Source organism: Canis lupus, chromosome 9 (genome assembly GCF_003254725.2).
Source record: "Canis lupus dingo isolate Sandy chromosome 9, ASM325472v2, whole genome shotgun sequence".
Lineage (NCBI taxonomy): Eukaryota > Metazoa > Chordata > Mammalia > Carnivora > Canidae > Canis > Canis lupus.
The window spans coordinates 2,082,333-2,097,224 of record NC_064251.1 but is presented as its reverse complement, the minus strand read 5'-3'; the positions used below and the strand labels follow the sequence as shown (position 1 = coordinate 2,097,224).

Here is a 14,892-nt window from a genome sequence, read left to right as displayed (position 1 = left end):
CCATCACTCTGGGGAGTCCTACCACCCATTTTTTAGGACAATTTCCTTTTTCTTTCAGAAACTGCTTAACTAATGTAGCCAAATGTAAAATCCTCATTATTCAAATGGATTTTGAAGATGGAGTCCGTAGTGCTCAGCTCATTGCTTCAGCTAAGTACGTTTTTGTTATTTTTCTCAGAAAGCCCAGATTTTATCCAGGACTTCCTAAAGAGTTTTGTCCATGAAAACAGGATAGTATCAGAATAAAGAAATAAAAATAAAAGGGTTCTTGCTCTTCATCTCTCACAGATATGGACTACAGAAAAGGCAAAAATGGTAAAATGCCAAGAGGCATAAATAGATTATTAAGTAGGATATAAAAGAATATCCTAGGGGGATCCCTGGGTGGCGCAGCAGTCTGGCGTCTGCCTTTGGCCCAGGGTGCGATCCTGGAGACCCGGGATCGAATCCCACGTCGGGCTCCCGGTGCATGGAGCCTGCTTCTCCCTTTGCCTGTGTCTCTGCCTCGCTCTCACCCTGTGTGACTATCATAAATAAAAATTAAAAAAAAAAAAAAGAATATCCTAGGGACACATGTGTGCAGACATGTCTTGGTAATTACTAATGTTAAATTACACAATTTGAATATCTTGCAAGTTCAAGGACAATCAGTAGGTAAAAGCTTTCATTTTGTATTTATCGAACATTTTTATAGTATTAGTTTAGCAGAAATCTGGTACTTTTAGAATTAACTGTGTTCCCTTGTTACTTAAGTTAGGGGAAAGGTGGCTTCTGGGCCTGTGAAAGCATTGGAAGCCGTATTTCATAGCAGGGTTGTGGGTTCACAGAACCCTGATTCTCAAGATGGAAAGCTCAGCCAGCCTCACCCCCAGCAGCCTCAGAGCAGGCCCATCGATGAGGGTTGCAAGGCAGGGCTCCTGGTCAATAAGGAGATGACACTTCAAAGCAGAAGGACACAGGAGTAGGGACGAAGAGGGTCCTGCTGGGGCAGAGCTTGCCCTCCTTCTCTCATGGGAGGAGATAATGAGCACAAGGGTATGAAATCTATCTAAAGGGGTACCCTTTAGACTCAGAGGTTGAGCATCTGCCTTTGGCTCGGGTTGTAATCCTGGAGTCCCAGAATGGAGTCCCTCATCGGGCTCCCCACAGGGAGCCTGCTTCTCTCTGCTTGTGTCTCTGTCTCTCTTTCTCTATGCATCTCTCCTAAATAGATAAATAAAATCTTAAAAAAAAAAAAAAGAAAGAAAGAAAAGAAAAGAAAGAAAGAAATCTATCTAAAGCTAAAAGGACACGAGATCAAACATGACTACTGGTGGGACACCCTTCTGCCCCCTCAGGGCTTTGGGTTTTTTTATTTGCTTGGTTTTTTTTGTTTTGTTTTTTTTTTTTTGTTTTGAGTTGTTTTGTCTTTGCTTATTCGTTTCCAAAATAGGTATTCGGCCATAAATGAAATCAACAAGATACAAGGCAATGAGGACCGCATCTTGGTCTATTTCATCACAAAACTGTCCCGGATGGAAAGTGGAGCAGCCTACGTGGGATTCCATGGAGGTAGGACGGAAATGTTAGTGCTAACGCTTACTGAGATCGTGCCTGAGTTCCTCCTCATCTGGTCCCGGGGTGTGCGGGTCTGGAATGAGAACACTGGCGTCGATCTCAACGATACTGCTTTCGGATGCGATTAGATTTCATATCAGTGGCCACTGCAGGAAACGCCCATATCTGGACCTGCTGTTTCATCGTACAGCATCCTCTTTAGAGACTGTCAGATAAACACTTGGTTAGCCCCTCTGATGAGCCTTTTATTACGAGGACAACACAGGGCAGATCCTCCTGGCTGGCACTGTAATGGAAGCGCTGATGCTTGATGCCTGTTGTTTCTTTTCTTTTCTTTTTTTTTTTTAAGATTTTATTTATTTATTCCTGAGAGAGAGAGGCAGAGACACAGGCAGAGGGAGAAGCAGGCTCCCTGCAGGGAGCCCAATGTGGGACTCGATCCCAGGACCCTGGGGTCACGCCCTGGGCCGAAGGCAGACACTTAACCCCTGAGCCACCCAGGCGCCCCTTGATGCCTGTTTCTGGAGGAAGGGGGGATGCTATTTTAAACCTCTCTCTCTTTTTCTCCTGAGGAATTAAACCAGCAACTTAATACATTGAGACAATGGGTATTCTAGAAATCGGCACATCACAGTTTATTTCAGTAACTTCACAGGGAACAGGAGGCAAGCCTTGCCAGTTTCCCACGCTCTTTACTAACTGTGATGCAGCAAGTATAACCCCAAACGTACAAAAGACTCAAAAACCTTCAGATCTCCTTTACAGAAAAGCAGCTCCTTTCATTCTTACGACCGATGTTAACGTCACAGTCGTTGGCATAGATGGCAGGGCCAGGGGGTTTCTGCGTGTGTTCTGGCTTTGGGCTTCGGGGCACAGATCTTCAGCAGCAGTGTGTTTAAACATCGGGACACGTGGTGTGGCCCTGCTCATGGCCAGCAAGGGGAAGCCAGGACAGGCACGGGAAGGCTGGTGGCTCGTGTTCCCCACAGGCCTGTGGCAGTCCGTGCACATTGATGACCTCCAGAAGTCCACGGTCATGATTGCAGACGTGACTAAGTTGCAGGATGTGGCCATCAGCCAGCTCTTTGAGCCAGAAGAGAAGCCTAAACGTGAGTCGAGAGGAAGCCTTTGGGGACATAGCGGGGATGGTAGGAGTGGCGTTCCGGGGTGCAGATGTGCAGGAGGCACACTGCGGTGCCACCAGGGCCAGGCCACACCTTCGTCCCATTGAATCCCTGTACCTGCAGCCGCCAGGATTCCCACGGGGAAAGCCGGTCTTCGTGGATGGGGTGGCTGTAGAGTGCGGCCTCTGCTGTGTGTCAGTCTGGTCCCCGGGCCGCGTGTCAGCCGAGTGCCCGGGACGGGAGGGCGGGTTGCCGGGTGCAGCGCACACACCGGGCTGGAGGGAGGCCCGCCCGCGTGACCGGGAGGCCCGGGGAGGGCGTCCACGTGCCGCTCCCGTCCCCAGCGCCTGGCCCGTGCCTCTGTTGCAGTGGAGACGGGACAGGAGGCCGGAGACGGCCTGGGGGAGGCGATGGAGATCGAGGCTTCTGCGTCAGGGGAGGCGGCGGAGGGGAGCTCGGCACCGGAAGGCAGCTGGCGTGGGGAGCGGGGCAGGAGCGATGTGAGTTCTGGTTCCTTCTCGATCTTGGGCCTTACCCCGCGGGCCACTTCCTCCTGCTCGTGCCCCGGGTGACGGCCCTGGGGGGGGGGGAGCCGCGGCCCGGGAGGCCTCACCGTGCCACCCACGCAGGTCCTGGACACCAGCAGCCTGCTGCGCAGCTGCGTGCAGGGCGCCGTGGGCATGCTCCGGGACCGGGAGGAGGCCCGCCCGCGCGGCATGCAGCGCGTGGAGATCCTTCTGGGCCTGCTGAGCGAGGACGACGCCGACAGAGGTGCGGGGGCCCGGGCCGTGCCCAGCGCGCGGCCCCTCGGCTCCCCTGCAGCCGCCTTCCTGCGGGTGTGCAAGGCGCGCCTCCACCGCCTCCTCAAGCAGCAGGAGGAGAGCAGCGCGTTCAGCAGGAAGGACTGGGTGTCCCGGGAAGCCTCGAATCAGGACGCGCTCCAGGAGGCAGGCACGTTCAGGTACGGCCCGCGGGGCGCCTCGGCGGGACACCACTGCCACCCCCGGCCCCCGGCCGCAGGGTCCTCGTAGGCTTGTGACGGCCGGTCTGTCCCTGCTGCCCTCACTTCTGAGAGAACGTTCAGCCCGTCCGGCCTTCCTCAGCCGCGGTCCGTGTGGCTTCGGGGACGCCGCCTCTGTGTGACGGGCACGGGGCCGACGTGGAGCCCCCAGAGCTGAGTGCACGCCGGGAGCCTGTCGATGCGGGGTCCGCGGCTGGGCAGTGGGGTTTCCTCTCTCGTCACCCCCGCTGTCCTCCCTACTTACACCTCCTGAGTAAGACGTCGTGGAGGATCAGATCTGAATCCAGGTCGTTTCCCCCGTCACTCCTCACAGATTCCACCAAATCCTTCATTTCCCGTCACCACTCCCTCAGCTGCACTTGGGGCCCCTCTCCAGCCTCCAGACTTCCCAGGCTCTCGCCAGGTGTTGAGAGCGGCCCACCCCTCCGCGCTCTCCTGTGCTGTGTGAACGCACCTGCGAGGAGACACCGGACCACACCTGTGACTCCCCCAGGGGGCGTGTCCGTGTTGTAGGGCCCGTCTCTGTTTTCATTCACGTACCTGGGGCCTAGGTCGTTTGCCCTTTTGGGATTAAATTCCGAGGCGTGATTAGTCCTGGTTTTCCCCGACGCCCGACGTCTGCGTGCCTGTCCAGGGACGCCCCCGCAGCCAGCCTCTTCTACCTGCCACCCCGGGGTCCTTGACGCTCCCCCCCGCTTGGCCATATTTCCTTCACGCAAGCGCCCGCTTGACCGTTAGTGAGCTTTGTTTCCTCGGTAGGACGCCTGTGTGCTCTCGCCAGGTCCCTGCGCGGCCTGTGCTTGAAGAAGGAAGTCATCTGTCTTCCTTCTTCTCAAAATGGAAGCTGAGTGGGCCTCCCCAGCATTAACTACCTGGCAGTGAATGTCTTACACCGTATTACGGAGTTTAGGATTACGTACAAACAGCGCGGTAACAACGAAGGAAGCGAGTTTGTAGACGCAGTGGAGTGTCTGGATAGATGAATGTTCAGATCCAGCAGACGTAAACCATGACGGGAACTACCTTCTGGAGCAATAAGCACTTTCCTGTTGCACTTGCCCTGGAACACATTTGTCTCGTGCTTTATTATATTCTCTCCACAACTGGGTTTCTTTTTCCTTAAAATAACATTTGCGGTTTTTGGTTTTTTTTTTTTTAATTTTGGGTTTGTTTGTTTTTTTTTCCCCAAATGCACGTGGTCCTTCTTTTCTTTATAGAGCCTGGATGACTTGCTTGAGGAAATAGGGAAATAGCGATATAATAGAATGCAACAAATGCTACTTGGCCCTTTCGGGGAACCAGTGACCCTGTATTATGAGTAGAATTAAGGTCTGTTCGGGTCCTGTCTCCAATCCTAGACATCTCTACTTGTGAATTTGCACCCAAGTACTTAAAAACTATGGCAGTTTGCATTTGCAGCCATAGCCGTAGCATGGAGTGGGTGGAGCAGATGTGTTGTTACTGCCCAGAAGGAGCCAAATGTCTAACGGAGGCAGGAGCCCCAAGGTGGCGTGTGCTCGTCGAGCTAGAATGAGGTCTCCTCTCTCCCACGCTGCAGGCAGACCCTCTGGAAGCGGGTCCAGGGCATGGTGACCCCTCTCCTGGCGAGCATCGTGTCTGTCCTGGACAGAGACAGCAACCTCGAGCTATTGATCAGACAAGATGCTCCATCCTGGACAAGAGATCTTTGGATGTTTATTTTCCAGGACACAAAGCTTCTGAACATTCCTCTTGTGACATATGATATGAGGTAAATGGAGGAGTTTCTTTTTGTGGGAAGGGGGAAAAGAAATCGTGACGTAGCAGACGAATGCTCTTCCAAGCAATTGATGAAGCATAGGTTTCAGTTTCGGAATCCCATCTATTTTATTTTATTTTTTTTAAGATTTTGTCTTTTAGGAATCTCTATGTGCAGCATGGGGCTCAAACTCCTGACCCCCGAGATCAAGAGTCTCATGCTCCACCGGCCAAGCCGACCGGGTGCCCCTGAATCACGTTTATTTATTTATTTATTTATTTATTTATTTATTTATTTATTTATTTATTTTTACTATTTTTTTTTTTACATTTATTTTTTTAAATGCTTTTGCAGCCTGAGGGCGATGGCATCTCTGTTTTGTTACAGGAATTCTCGAAAGTTCTGAGAAATCCTGGTTTCACACCCCTTCCCTGTTTCCCTGCTTCCAGAGCACCCATCACGGGTCGAACTGCCAGCTTCAGCTTCATCTGCACTGGCGAATCTGTGCCTCCGAGAGCCCGTGTGGCTCTGCTTGTCCCTGGTGCCACCGCACGGCCCACACAGCCCGCCCAGGCCTGCTCCTGTGCACGCAGCTTCCTCCCGAAAGCTTCCTCTTCGGATCGCAGGGCCGTTGATTCTGGAGTGGGGGGGGTGGGGGTACAGAGGGTACCTAAGTAACTGGGACCCTGGGTCTCCAGTGGAAACACTGATTTAGAAGACAAGGCTCTGTTGACTGTGAAGCTTCGGACAAGTCATGTTTCGTATGCGTGGCAGGTGGGGGTGGGGGTGCAGGGCGTAGGTCCAGGTACCGCGAGACCCAGTTCTGGCCCAGATGCTGGGCAGCCTGCTTGACTCCTTCCAGCGTTGGTTTGTTTCCGTTTGTCTGTGGGACAGAGATGACCCACGGACGTCCTGGGTTCCTTTGTGATACAGGCCCAGAGCCGTTAAACAGGCCCACGGGTGGCCTCCAAAACCTCTCAGGCACCCCTGCTGCTGAGCATGGAGAGCAACTGGCATCCGTGGTGCGTCTGCTGCCTCGAGCAACATCTCGCTGATCCCAGCCTCTCTCCTTTGCCTGACCGCAGATCCAAAAGTGAGATGCCCTACATCATGGTGCACAACGACATGAGCCCTCCCGAGGGCGTGTCCGGTGACGTCCCGTTTAGCTGGAGGATCAAAGACTATCTGGAGGAGCTGTGGGTCCAGGCTCAGTATATCACTGGGGCTGAAGGTGAGCCGGGGGATGCGGTCACGCGGGGCGTGTGCTGTCATGCTCCCCGTCATTCCCGTTCCGAGGCTTCCGGATGGCTAGGGCACCCACATTCAGGAGGTGGCTCTGGGGGAGCCTTTCCCGACAGTGCCAGCGACACCCTTCTGAGCCACGAGGCTCCTTGCTCGGCCGTCGCAGCCCCGGCAGCTTGACCATAGGCGTCCTGGGAAATCCCAGGATCATGCACGCTTTTGGAAGAGTCATCTTCCCTACGAGACATAGTCTTTTCAAAGTCTATTTATAGCATTGCCTTTTAAAAAGACAGGTCAACACCGTGGATGATCTCACTTCTCTGAACAAATCGAAGCCATTTGTGTCCCGAGGAAAGAGTATTTCCCTTCTTTGAAGCCTTACCCTAACTGACCGTGCTTTCCTGCAAGAGCTTGTGACTTGGGGGGCCAGCACCCAACCTCTAGACGCAGGTCTTTCTGGTTTGAGCAGCGTGTGACCCCATCCCCTGAAGAGCAGCCCACCCATTCTGACCCCCTTGGGTCCTGGGGTTCCCGAGGCCCATTAGGACCCCCTCGCCACAGAGCCTGGTGTGTCTCAGATTGTTTTTTCCCTTTGGGGCCAGCTAGGCTCTTGGTGACAAATCTAACACCTGTCCTGACCTTGTTTCTGTAATGTTCTGCTGGGAAAACACTTAAGGCGTCTAGAAAGGACCAACACGTCCTGCAGCTTGCTCTCCTTTGCTGAGAGCAGCCATTTGGTGGAGCCTCCCCCACTGCTGCTGTTTGCAGAGCCGCCCTTCCCCAGAGACGCTGGGTGTTGGGAAAGAGTCACGCCTCACGCCGTCCCTCTGCGCCCTCTCCTCTCCTCAGCAGGGCTGTCCAAGAAGTTAGTGGAGATCTTTCAGCAGACCCCCCTGGGCAGGTTCCTCGCTCAGCTCAGTGTCAAGCAGCAGCAAGAACTGTTTGTGAGCTACATGAAGGACTTCCTGCTCTTGACCATGAGACCGTCCACGTGGGATCAACTGAACGTAAGTGTTGGGTCTGGGGCAGGGTGATGCCGGCATCACATGGACGGGGACCGCCCCTCCTCCACTGCCAAGTGTACCCAACCCCCAGCCCCCACCCGGGGCTCCAAAACCACGGGCTTTCCATTAATACGAGGCAGACCTCTACCTTCCCTGTAACACCTTTTTAAGTGTGAAGTTTCTCTTGAAGAAAATCATGTGACTATTTAACAGACACTACAGGCAATAACAGTAACTGAAATTTTAGTGGACGTTATGATACTTGTGATTACCGAAGGATTTCAAACTTCAGTATGTTAAAAAAAAAATACAAATTTGAGGAGAACATACTTACAACCAGTATGATTAAGGGTTTTAATAAAATGTTCTTAGGAATCTTGGAGCGGCCAACTGGCTCCATTGGTGGAGCGTATGATTCTTGATCTCAAGGTCATGAGTTCGAGCCCCACCCCCATCGAGGGTGGAGATGACTTAAAAATATAAAATACGAGCACCTGGGTGGCTCAGTGAGAGAAGCGTCTGACTCTTGATCTCAGCTCAGGTCTTGATCTCAGGGTTGTGAGTTCTGGCCTCACATTGGGCTCCACACTGGGCATGCAGCCTACTTTAAAAAATAATAATAATAAAATAAAATTAAAAAAATAAAATTTCTCAGGAATCAATAAGAAAGTCTCTTTATTTTATTTATTATTTATTTATTTATTTATTCATTTATGAGAGAGCCTGGGGGGAGGTGGTGCAGAAAGGGGGAAGGGAAGAGAATACTGAGCAGACTCACCGCTGAGTGCAGAGCCCGACACAGGGCTCGATATTAGGATCCTGAGATCACAACCTGAGCCAAAATCAAGAGTCGGATGCCTGACCGGCTGAGCCACCCAGACACTCCAGAAAGTCTCCTAATTTAAAAAAAATAGGTGATTGTTATAAACTAAGAATCAACAGAACTAATGATGAAGAGATAAAAAAAATATTAGAAAAACTAGCCAGCCTCACTGGTAAATCGACAACACACCAGCGGTTTTTAGCTTCTACCTTCACCTGCCCACGCGGCAGGCCTGGTGCGTGCAAAGGCCAGCGGCTCCTCCGTGGCCCACGGGAACCAGCACTGTGCTCTGGAAAAGCCCGGAGGCACCGACTGGGGGGAACCTTACGAAATCGGAGCCAGCGTTGTTGTCCCGGGAGCGTTATCCGAGTGTTCTCCGAGTGTTCTCCGGCAAACATTTTATCCACAGGAATGTTCTTTCCAGCTTCGGTTTCTTAAAATGGGAAAATAGAGGGATCCCTGGGTGGCGCAGCGGTTTGGTGCCTGCCTTTGGCCCAGGGCGCGATCCTGGAGACCCGGGATCGAATCCCACGTCGGGCTCCCTGCATGGAGCCTGCTTCTCCCTCTGCCTGTGTCTCTGCCTCTCTCTCTCACTGTGTGCCTATCATAAATAAATAAATTTAAAAAAAAAAACAAAAAAAAAGGAAAAATAGACACTACTTAATTGTCCACTGTAAAAGGTCAGACCAACTAAACTACAGCCGTTTGATGGGTGATGGGTTATTTTTATTGGCGCACACCAGCGAGGGTGTTCCTCGAGTGTATTTCATGACGGAGATGTTCACGACGTGATATTAAGTGGAGAAAAATCAGGCATACGGTGTGGTTGTAATTTGAGGACAGAACGGGGGCAGGTGTGGTGGGGTGACACCACAGACACCCAAGGGTGGTAACAGGTGCGTGGTTTGTAACATTCCCTTTCGTCACGTTTGATCAGTTCAAATTTTCCACCATGAAAACGTGTCTGTTCTGTGTCGGTGGTTTACAGCACATACACTAAAACCTGTTCCTGATGCCAGGTTTTGCATATGGCACTGTGGTCCTGCATCAATCAACTGCACACGCAGAGGCCCGACGAACAGCTTTCCCTGCCGTGGGTGCACCTGGCTTACCAGCACTTCAGGAGCCGACTACAAAACCTGTCCAGAATCTTGACTATTTATCCCCAGATTCTGCAAGTGCTCTTGTGCAACATGACCGAGAGCACAAGGAATGACAGATTGGACAGAAATGAGCTGGTATGGCCTCTCGTGGGGACAGTGTGTGCTCAGAGTCGGGGCTTGGCCTTCCTGGAGCAGGTGGGGGCAGGGGCGGGGGTGCTCCCCGGGGCGGGAAAGCCCAGGAGCTGTGTTCTGCCCGCGAGGTCTCTTCCCAGGGCAGGTGCGCCTGGGGAACACAGACGTCAGGAACACCCCCTGCTAAAGCTTCCCATGTCCCAGGAAGAGGGAAGATGAGGCTCCGAGCACGGAATGCCAGCACATGCCGGCTCATAGCCGGGACCTCTGGACTGAGGACTGCCGCAGGGGGAGGGGTGCTGCTTCATCAGGGGCCTGTTCTCTGTGTCCCCAGACTCTGGATGCACTGGCAGCAGTGGCCTGCACGGAGGTGCTCACGAGGGACATCCTGAAGCCCAGCCCCCAGGCGTGGCTGCAGATGGTGAAGAACCTGTCCATGCCGCTGGAGCTCCTGGGCTCGAAAGGGTACCTGCAGAGCTGTGGGAGGATGGCCAGAGATGCCATCCGAGAAGTCAGGTGAGATCAGCAGCCCGGCCCTGCCCACCCCTACCCGACCTGTTCTCCCGGCCCACGGGTCCCCAGCACGTGTGCTTCTCTTGCTGTGGGAAAGCGTCCTCAGACGCTCACTTCACACCTGCCCAGCACTGGGTATCACACTGACGCTGGAGACACAAGGGGGCAGACCCGCATTCAGGGAGTGCCAGGGGTGCAGGTGGGACAGAAGGGGGAGCAGATGCTCACGGTCCTGCGGGAGTGATGCCGGCAGGAGGGAGCCGTGGGAAGGGGCCCAGCGGGGACCAGCAGAGCAGGGGAGGGACAAGCCAGGGCAGGTCCCATGGACTCAGGAGGTACATGAGGAGGCTGTACTCAGGAGGCTCAGGAGGCTGCGGTCTGGCCGGGGGGAGGAACGCCACCCCAGCTCCCTCTGAGCTGCATGGGGGACACGGACATGGCTGGGGGTAGGGGCCAAAGGGCTCGTCTGTGGGTCTTCCGTCTGCCTTTGCCCCACCCTTTCTCAGTCCCTCCCCGAGTCCTCCTCCTGGCGTCTCGGACATTTTTGTCAGCTCCCTGAGCGACAGCCCTCTCTTACAGAATCCACTGGAACCGCATCTTCCCCGTGGCCCTCTTCGTGGAACACGTGGTCCTGGGGGTCAGGAACAAGATTCCTGAGCTGCAGGCACTGGTGACTGACCACCTCTTCCTGCTGAACAAGGTGAGTGCTGGGCAGCTCAGCAAGCAGCGTGCTCATGTGCCTCCTTGCAGGACGCAGCTATGACCTGACGCACATCTGTGGGGCAGCGCACGCCCCTCCCACTGTCTGGCCCTGGGCGTTCACCATGCCCGCCACTTAGTCTTCCTCTCGTGAGCACCAGTTAGGGATCCCCTGCGGGGAATAGAAGCAGCTGAGGCTCAGGCAGGGAAGATGCTCTGGGATCGGGGAGGGCTGAGGGGTGGGCTCCACCCAGGCCTCCGGTGGCCTCAGACCAGCCTGGCCCCCCCGGGGAGGTCAGGTTTGCAAAGGGTGCCACTGGGCTGTGGGCTCTCCTGCTTTTTTTTTTTTTTTTTTTTTAAGATTTTATTTATTTATTCATGAGAGTCACGGAGAGAGGCAGAGACACAGGCAGAGGGAGAAGCAGGTTCCCTGCGGGGAGCCCGATGCTGGACTCGATCCTGGGACCCCGGGGTCATGCCCTGGGCCCAAGGCAGGCGCTAAACCGGTGGGCCACCTGGTATCCCTGGGCTGTGGGCTTCTAACAGGGTGCTGTGGGTGGACCAGAAGGAAATGGGGAGCCCCGGTGCCTCTGCCGCTTGACACCCTTTATAAAGTCAGCGATGCACAGGATGGTGCCGCAGGAAAGGCCACCATCTCTGTGCCCATGCACTCAGTCCCGATGGCCACTCAGCGAAAGGTGGCCTCTGCCTCAATTACCCCTGGAGCTTTGCATGAACCCATCTAACAACGTTAGCTGTCTAGGCTCTGACGGGCATGCAGGGGGCACGCTCCAAGGAAGCTGCCCTGGATACCAGGGGCCAGTCTCCTTCCTCAGTGCCCAGAATATTAGTGGCAGAGACAACATGTAAGCCTCCTTCGCTCGTGTGGCAGTGTGAGCCTAAGCAGGGCAGCGGGCACTTCCCCCATGTCAGGTGCCCCAGCTCCTCTGAGCTGTCCCTTTGTTGTCCTCACTGCACGACTTCCACCTCGTGGTCTAAGAAGGCCCCGCTGGCCATCGTGCGCTGCGGGGTGGGAAATAGGGCCCATTTTGAGAGCAGAGCCTAGAGTCTGTCCACGCCCCTGCAGGTCATAAATCGCCGTCCTGAATGCAGTCGCAGCCTCAACCGGCTGCAGAGGAGGTGGGGACACCTCGGGCGCGTGGTCATGTGCCCAGGTAGAACCTGGAAGTTCTTTTGATAGAAAAGTGGAGAAAGACCTCTAGAAAAAAACTAGTGCTCTGTCACCCTGGGGTCAGCACAAGGACCCGTGACACCCTTCTTCCTGCATGGAAGCCACCTGCAGCCTCTCTCCAAGGCCTACCCTATCCCTGGCCAGAGGCCCTAGGGGCTGCTCTGTCCTTCCAACCAGCCCAGTGTGGCTCCTAATGGCCAGGTGACTGGCGAGCTGAAAGATAAGTTTTCAGGTCCCCGCATGCCGGTGTGTGCGTGCACACGCACAGTGTTTTGCAGGCGAGGTGTGTGGGGACGTGTCTGGGGCGATAAAGTCACCCCAGAAACCTACTGGGTTTCTGGCTTGTTTCTTCCCAGTCAGATCCATGTGTGAGTGACCAGAGCCAGGGGTCTCCTCTAATACGTTTTCACACCCGAAGGCTCTGGTGTTTATGGCCTCGTGCCCTACCCTTCGTCTCCAAGGCCAGCTGTGAGGCCACGTGCACAGGAGGCCAGAGGGGAAGCTTTGCCCGTAGCGCTGGCTCTTGTCATCTGGCTGGGAAGGAAGTCTTAACCTGGCGAGGCCTAGGGCCTCAACTCTTATCTTCGACTGGAGCTGCCTGTTGAGAGCCACCACGTAGAGTTTGCCTGCGCTAGTTGTCAGCAGAGCGTCCCACAGGACTTCAGCAAAAGCTGCAAAAAGATGGATATTCTGTGTTCTCAGTTGTGATAGGAAGGACAGGTAGACGGGTGGATGGATGGATGGATGGATGGATGTAGGTAGGTAGGCCGATTGTATTGCCCTATGATCTGCCTTCCACGGGGTCACACAGGCCAGTCTTACCAGATGTTGTGTGCAGCTCGTAAGGCCATCGGCTCTCCAGCCTGACCATCCACCATCCAACCGCTAGACCACTGCCATTTTCTCATTGTGGTAAAACACGCGTCATGGAGAACTTGTCATTTTGATCATCTTTAGGTGCACGGTTTAGTGACATCAAGCACATTCACACCACTGTACGCTTATCACCACCGTCCATCTCCAGAACCCTTTGGTCTTGCAAAACCGAAACCATCCCCATGCAACACTTAGTCCCCAGCCCTCCCCGCTAGCCATGGTGCCCACTGCCCTACATTCTGTGTCTGTGATTTGATGACTCTTAGGGACCCACAGCAGTGGAATCCCCGAGGATTTGTCTCTTTGTGACTGGCTGGCTTCGCTGAGCACGGTGTCCTTGAGACCCATCCCTGTCGTGGCAGGTGTCAGGATGTCCTTCCGGTCTACTGCTGAATAATGCCCACTGTGTGGACGGACACATTTAGTTCACCCATCCATCTACCAGGAGACATTCTGGTTGTTGCCACCTCTTGGCGACAGGGAGCAGCGCTGCTGTGAGTGGGCACGTGCAAGCATCAGAGTCCCTGCTTTTGATTCATTCGCAGATACGCCTAGCGGAGGAATTGCTGGGTCCATAGGGAAATTCTGTGTTTAACTTTTTGAGGAGCCACCAAAGTGTTTCCCACAGCGGCGGCAGCACCGCACGCCTGCCAGCGACGCCCCGAGGTCCCGGTGTCTCCACATCCTTGCCGACACTTGGTCCTCAGGTGGTTCGGTTTGCGATGCCGTCCTAATGGGTGTGAGGTGGTATCTCATCGTGGCTTTGACTTGCATTTCCCTGACGACTAATGATGCCAAGCATCTTCCTATGTGCCTGTGGCCCATTTGTACATCTTTGGAGAGACGTCTGTTCAGATTCTTTGCTTTCTTGTGAATTACGCTGTTGATTAAGAAATCAAATTTAGGGACACGTGGGTGGCTCAGCGACTGAGCATCTGCCTTTGGCTCAGGTTGTGATCCGAGGGTCCTGGGACTGAGTCATCCTGTCTCTCTGCTCAGCAGAGAGGGAATCTGCTTGTCCTTCTCCCTCTGCCCCTCCCTTTACTCAGGTGCACGAGTTCTCGCTCTTGCTCTTGAATAAATAATAAATACAAAAGAAATAAAGTTTGAAATACCTCGTCATGGGAGAAGGGTGACCCTGTGAAAAAGGGAGGAGGGGAGGAAAATTAGAAGTTGGGAATCTCAGCCTCCCCCCAACAGCAGCATAATGATAAAGGGCATTCAAAACTAAAGAAACTGCTAGAAAGAGAACTGACCTGATGGTCCCAGGGCCAGCAGTTAGGGGGGTGGCAGGGGGAAGGCGTGTGTGGAATGCATGCCCCGTGTGGCCCCGGGGAAAGTCGTTGTGCCCGGCTGGTCTCTGCCCTTCCTCGCGGCTCATCAGCCTCCTCATCACTGCCCCTGTCTCCCTGTCAGTATCTGCAGGACGACTCTGACATCAAGACATACAGGCCTTTTGTCACAGTGATGCATACTCTCTGTAAATGCAAGGAACAGGCCAGCAAGACCCTGTCCAGGTGAGATCTTCGGTCGGAGGTCCCTGCAGGGGGTCGCGGGGAGCGCTGCACATGTGGGATCTGTAGCTGCTCACAGCCAGCTTCCTTGCTTCTGACCCGATGCCCTTGCTCGGATTCTAGGTTTGAGATCCAGCCGTGCCCCGTGTGCCTGGGAGATGCCCAGGAGCCGGTCTCCCTGCCCTGTGGCCATGTGTTCTGCCTGAGATGCATCAACACCTGCATCACCCTGGGGCAGATGGCATGCCCCTATTGTTTAACAGACTTACCAAAAGACTTCTCTCTAACGGTGAACCAAGAGCACAGGTAAATCACCCTTTCCGCTTCTTTCTCTTCCTTTTTTGGCAAGTATAG

General features: G+C 54.1%; 1 protein-coding gene across 9 annotated transcripts in view; it reads left to right on the top strand.

Moving 5' to 3' along the window:
- RNF213 (ring finger protein 213) overlaps window positions 1–14,892 on the top strand; it is a 97,898-nt gene that overhangs the window by 59,019 nt on the left and 23,987 nt on the right. For 7 of the 9 annotated variants that reach the window (XR_007413130.1, XM_049114529.1, XM_049114528.1 and 4 more), the window contains 13 exons: window positions 59–154; window positions 1,433–1,551; window positions 2,547–2,666; window positions 3,051–3,181; window positions 3,311–3,642; window positions 5,261–5,452; window positions 6,526–6,671; window positions 7,532–7,689; window positions 9,529–9,747; window positions 10,079–10,260; window positions 10,837–10,957; window positions 14,441–14,541; window positions 14,662–14,844. Coding sequence is in view for 8 of the 9 variants with exons in the window: in XM_049114529.1 (XP_048970486.1) it covers window positions 59–154; window positions 1,433–1,551; window positions 2,547–2,666; window positions 3,051–3,181; window positions 3,311–3,642; window positions 5,261–5,452; window positions 6,526–6,671; window positions 7,532–7,689; window positions 9,529–9,747; window positions 10,079–10,260; window positions 10,837–10,957; window positions 14,441–14,541; window positions 14,662–14,844 (2,100 nt within the window). In the remaining variant the exon portion in view is untranslated. The remainder of the gene's footprint in view (window positions 1–58; window positions 155–1,432; window positions 1,552–2,546; window positions 2,667–3,050; window positions 3,182–3,310; window positions 3,643–5,260; window positions 5,453–6,525; window positions 6,672–7,531; window positions 7,690–9,528; window positions 9,748–10,078; window positions 10,261–10,836; window positions 10,958–14,440; window positions 14,542–14,661; window positions 14,845–14,892) is intronic. The other 2 variants (XM_035720349.2, XM_049114525.1) reach the window with 1 other exon arrangement.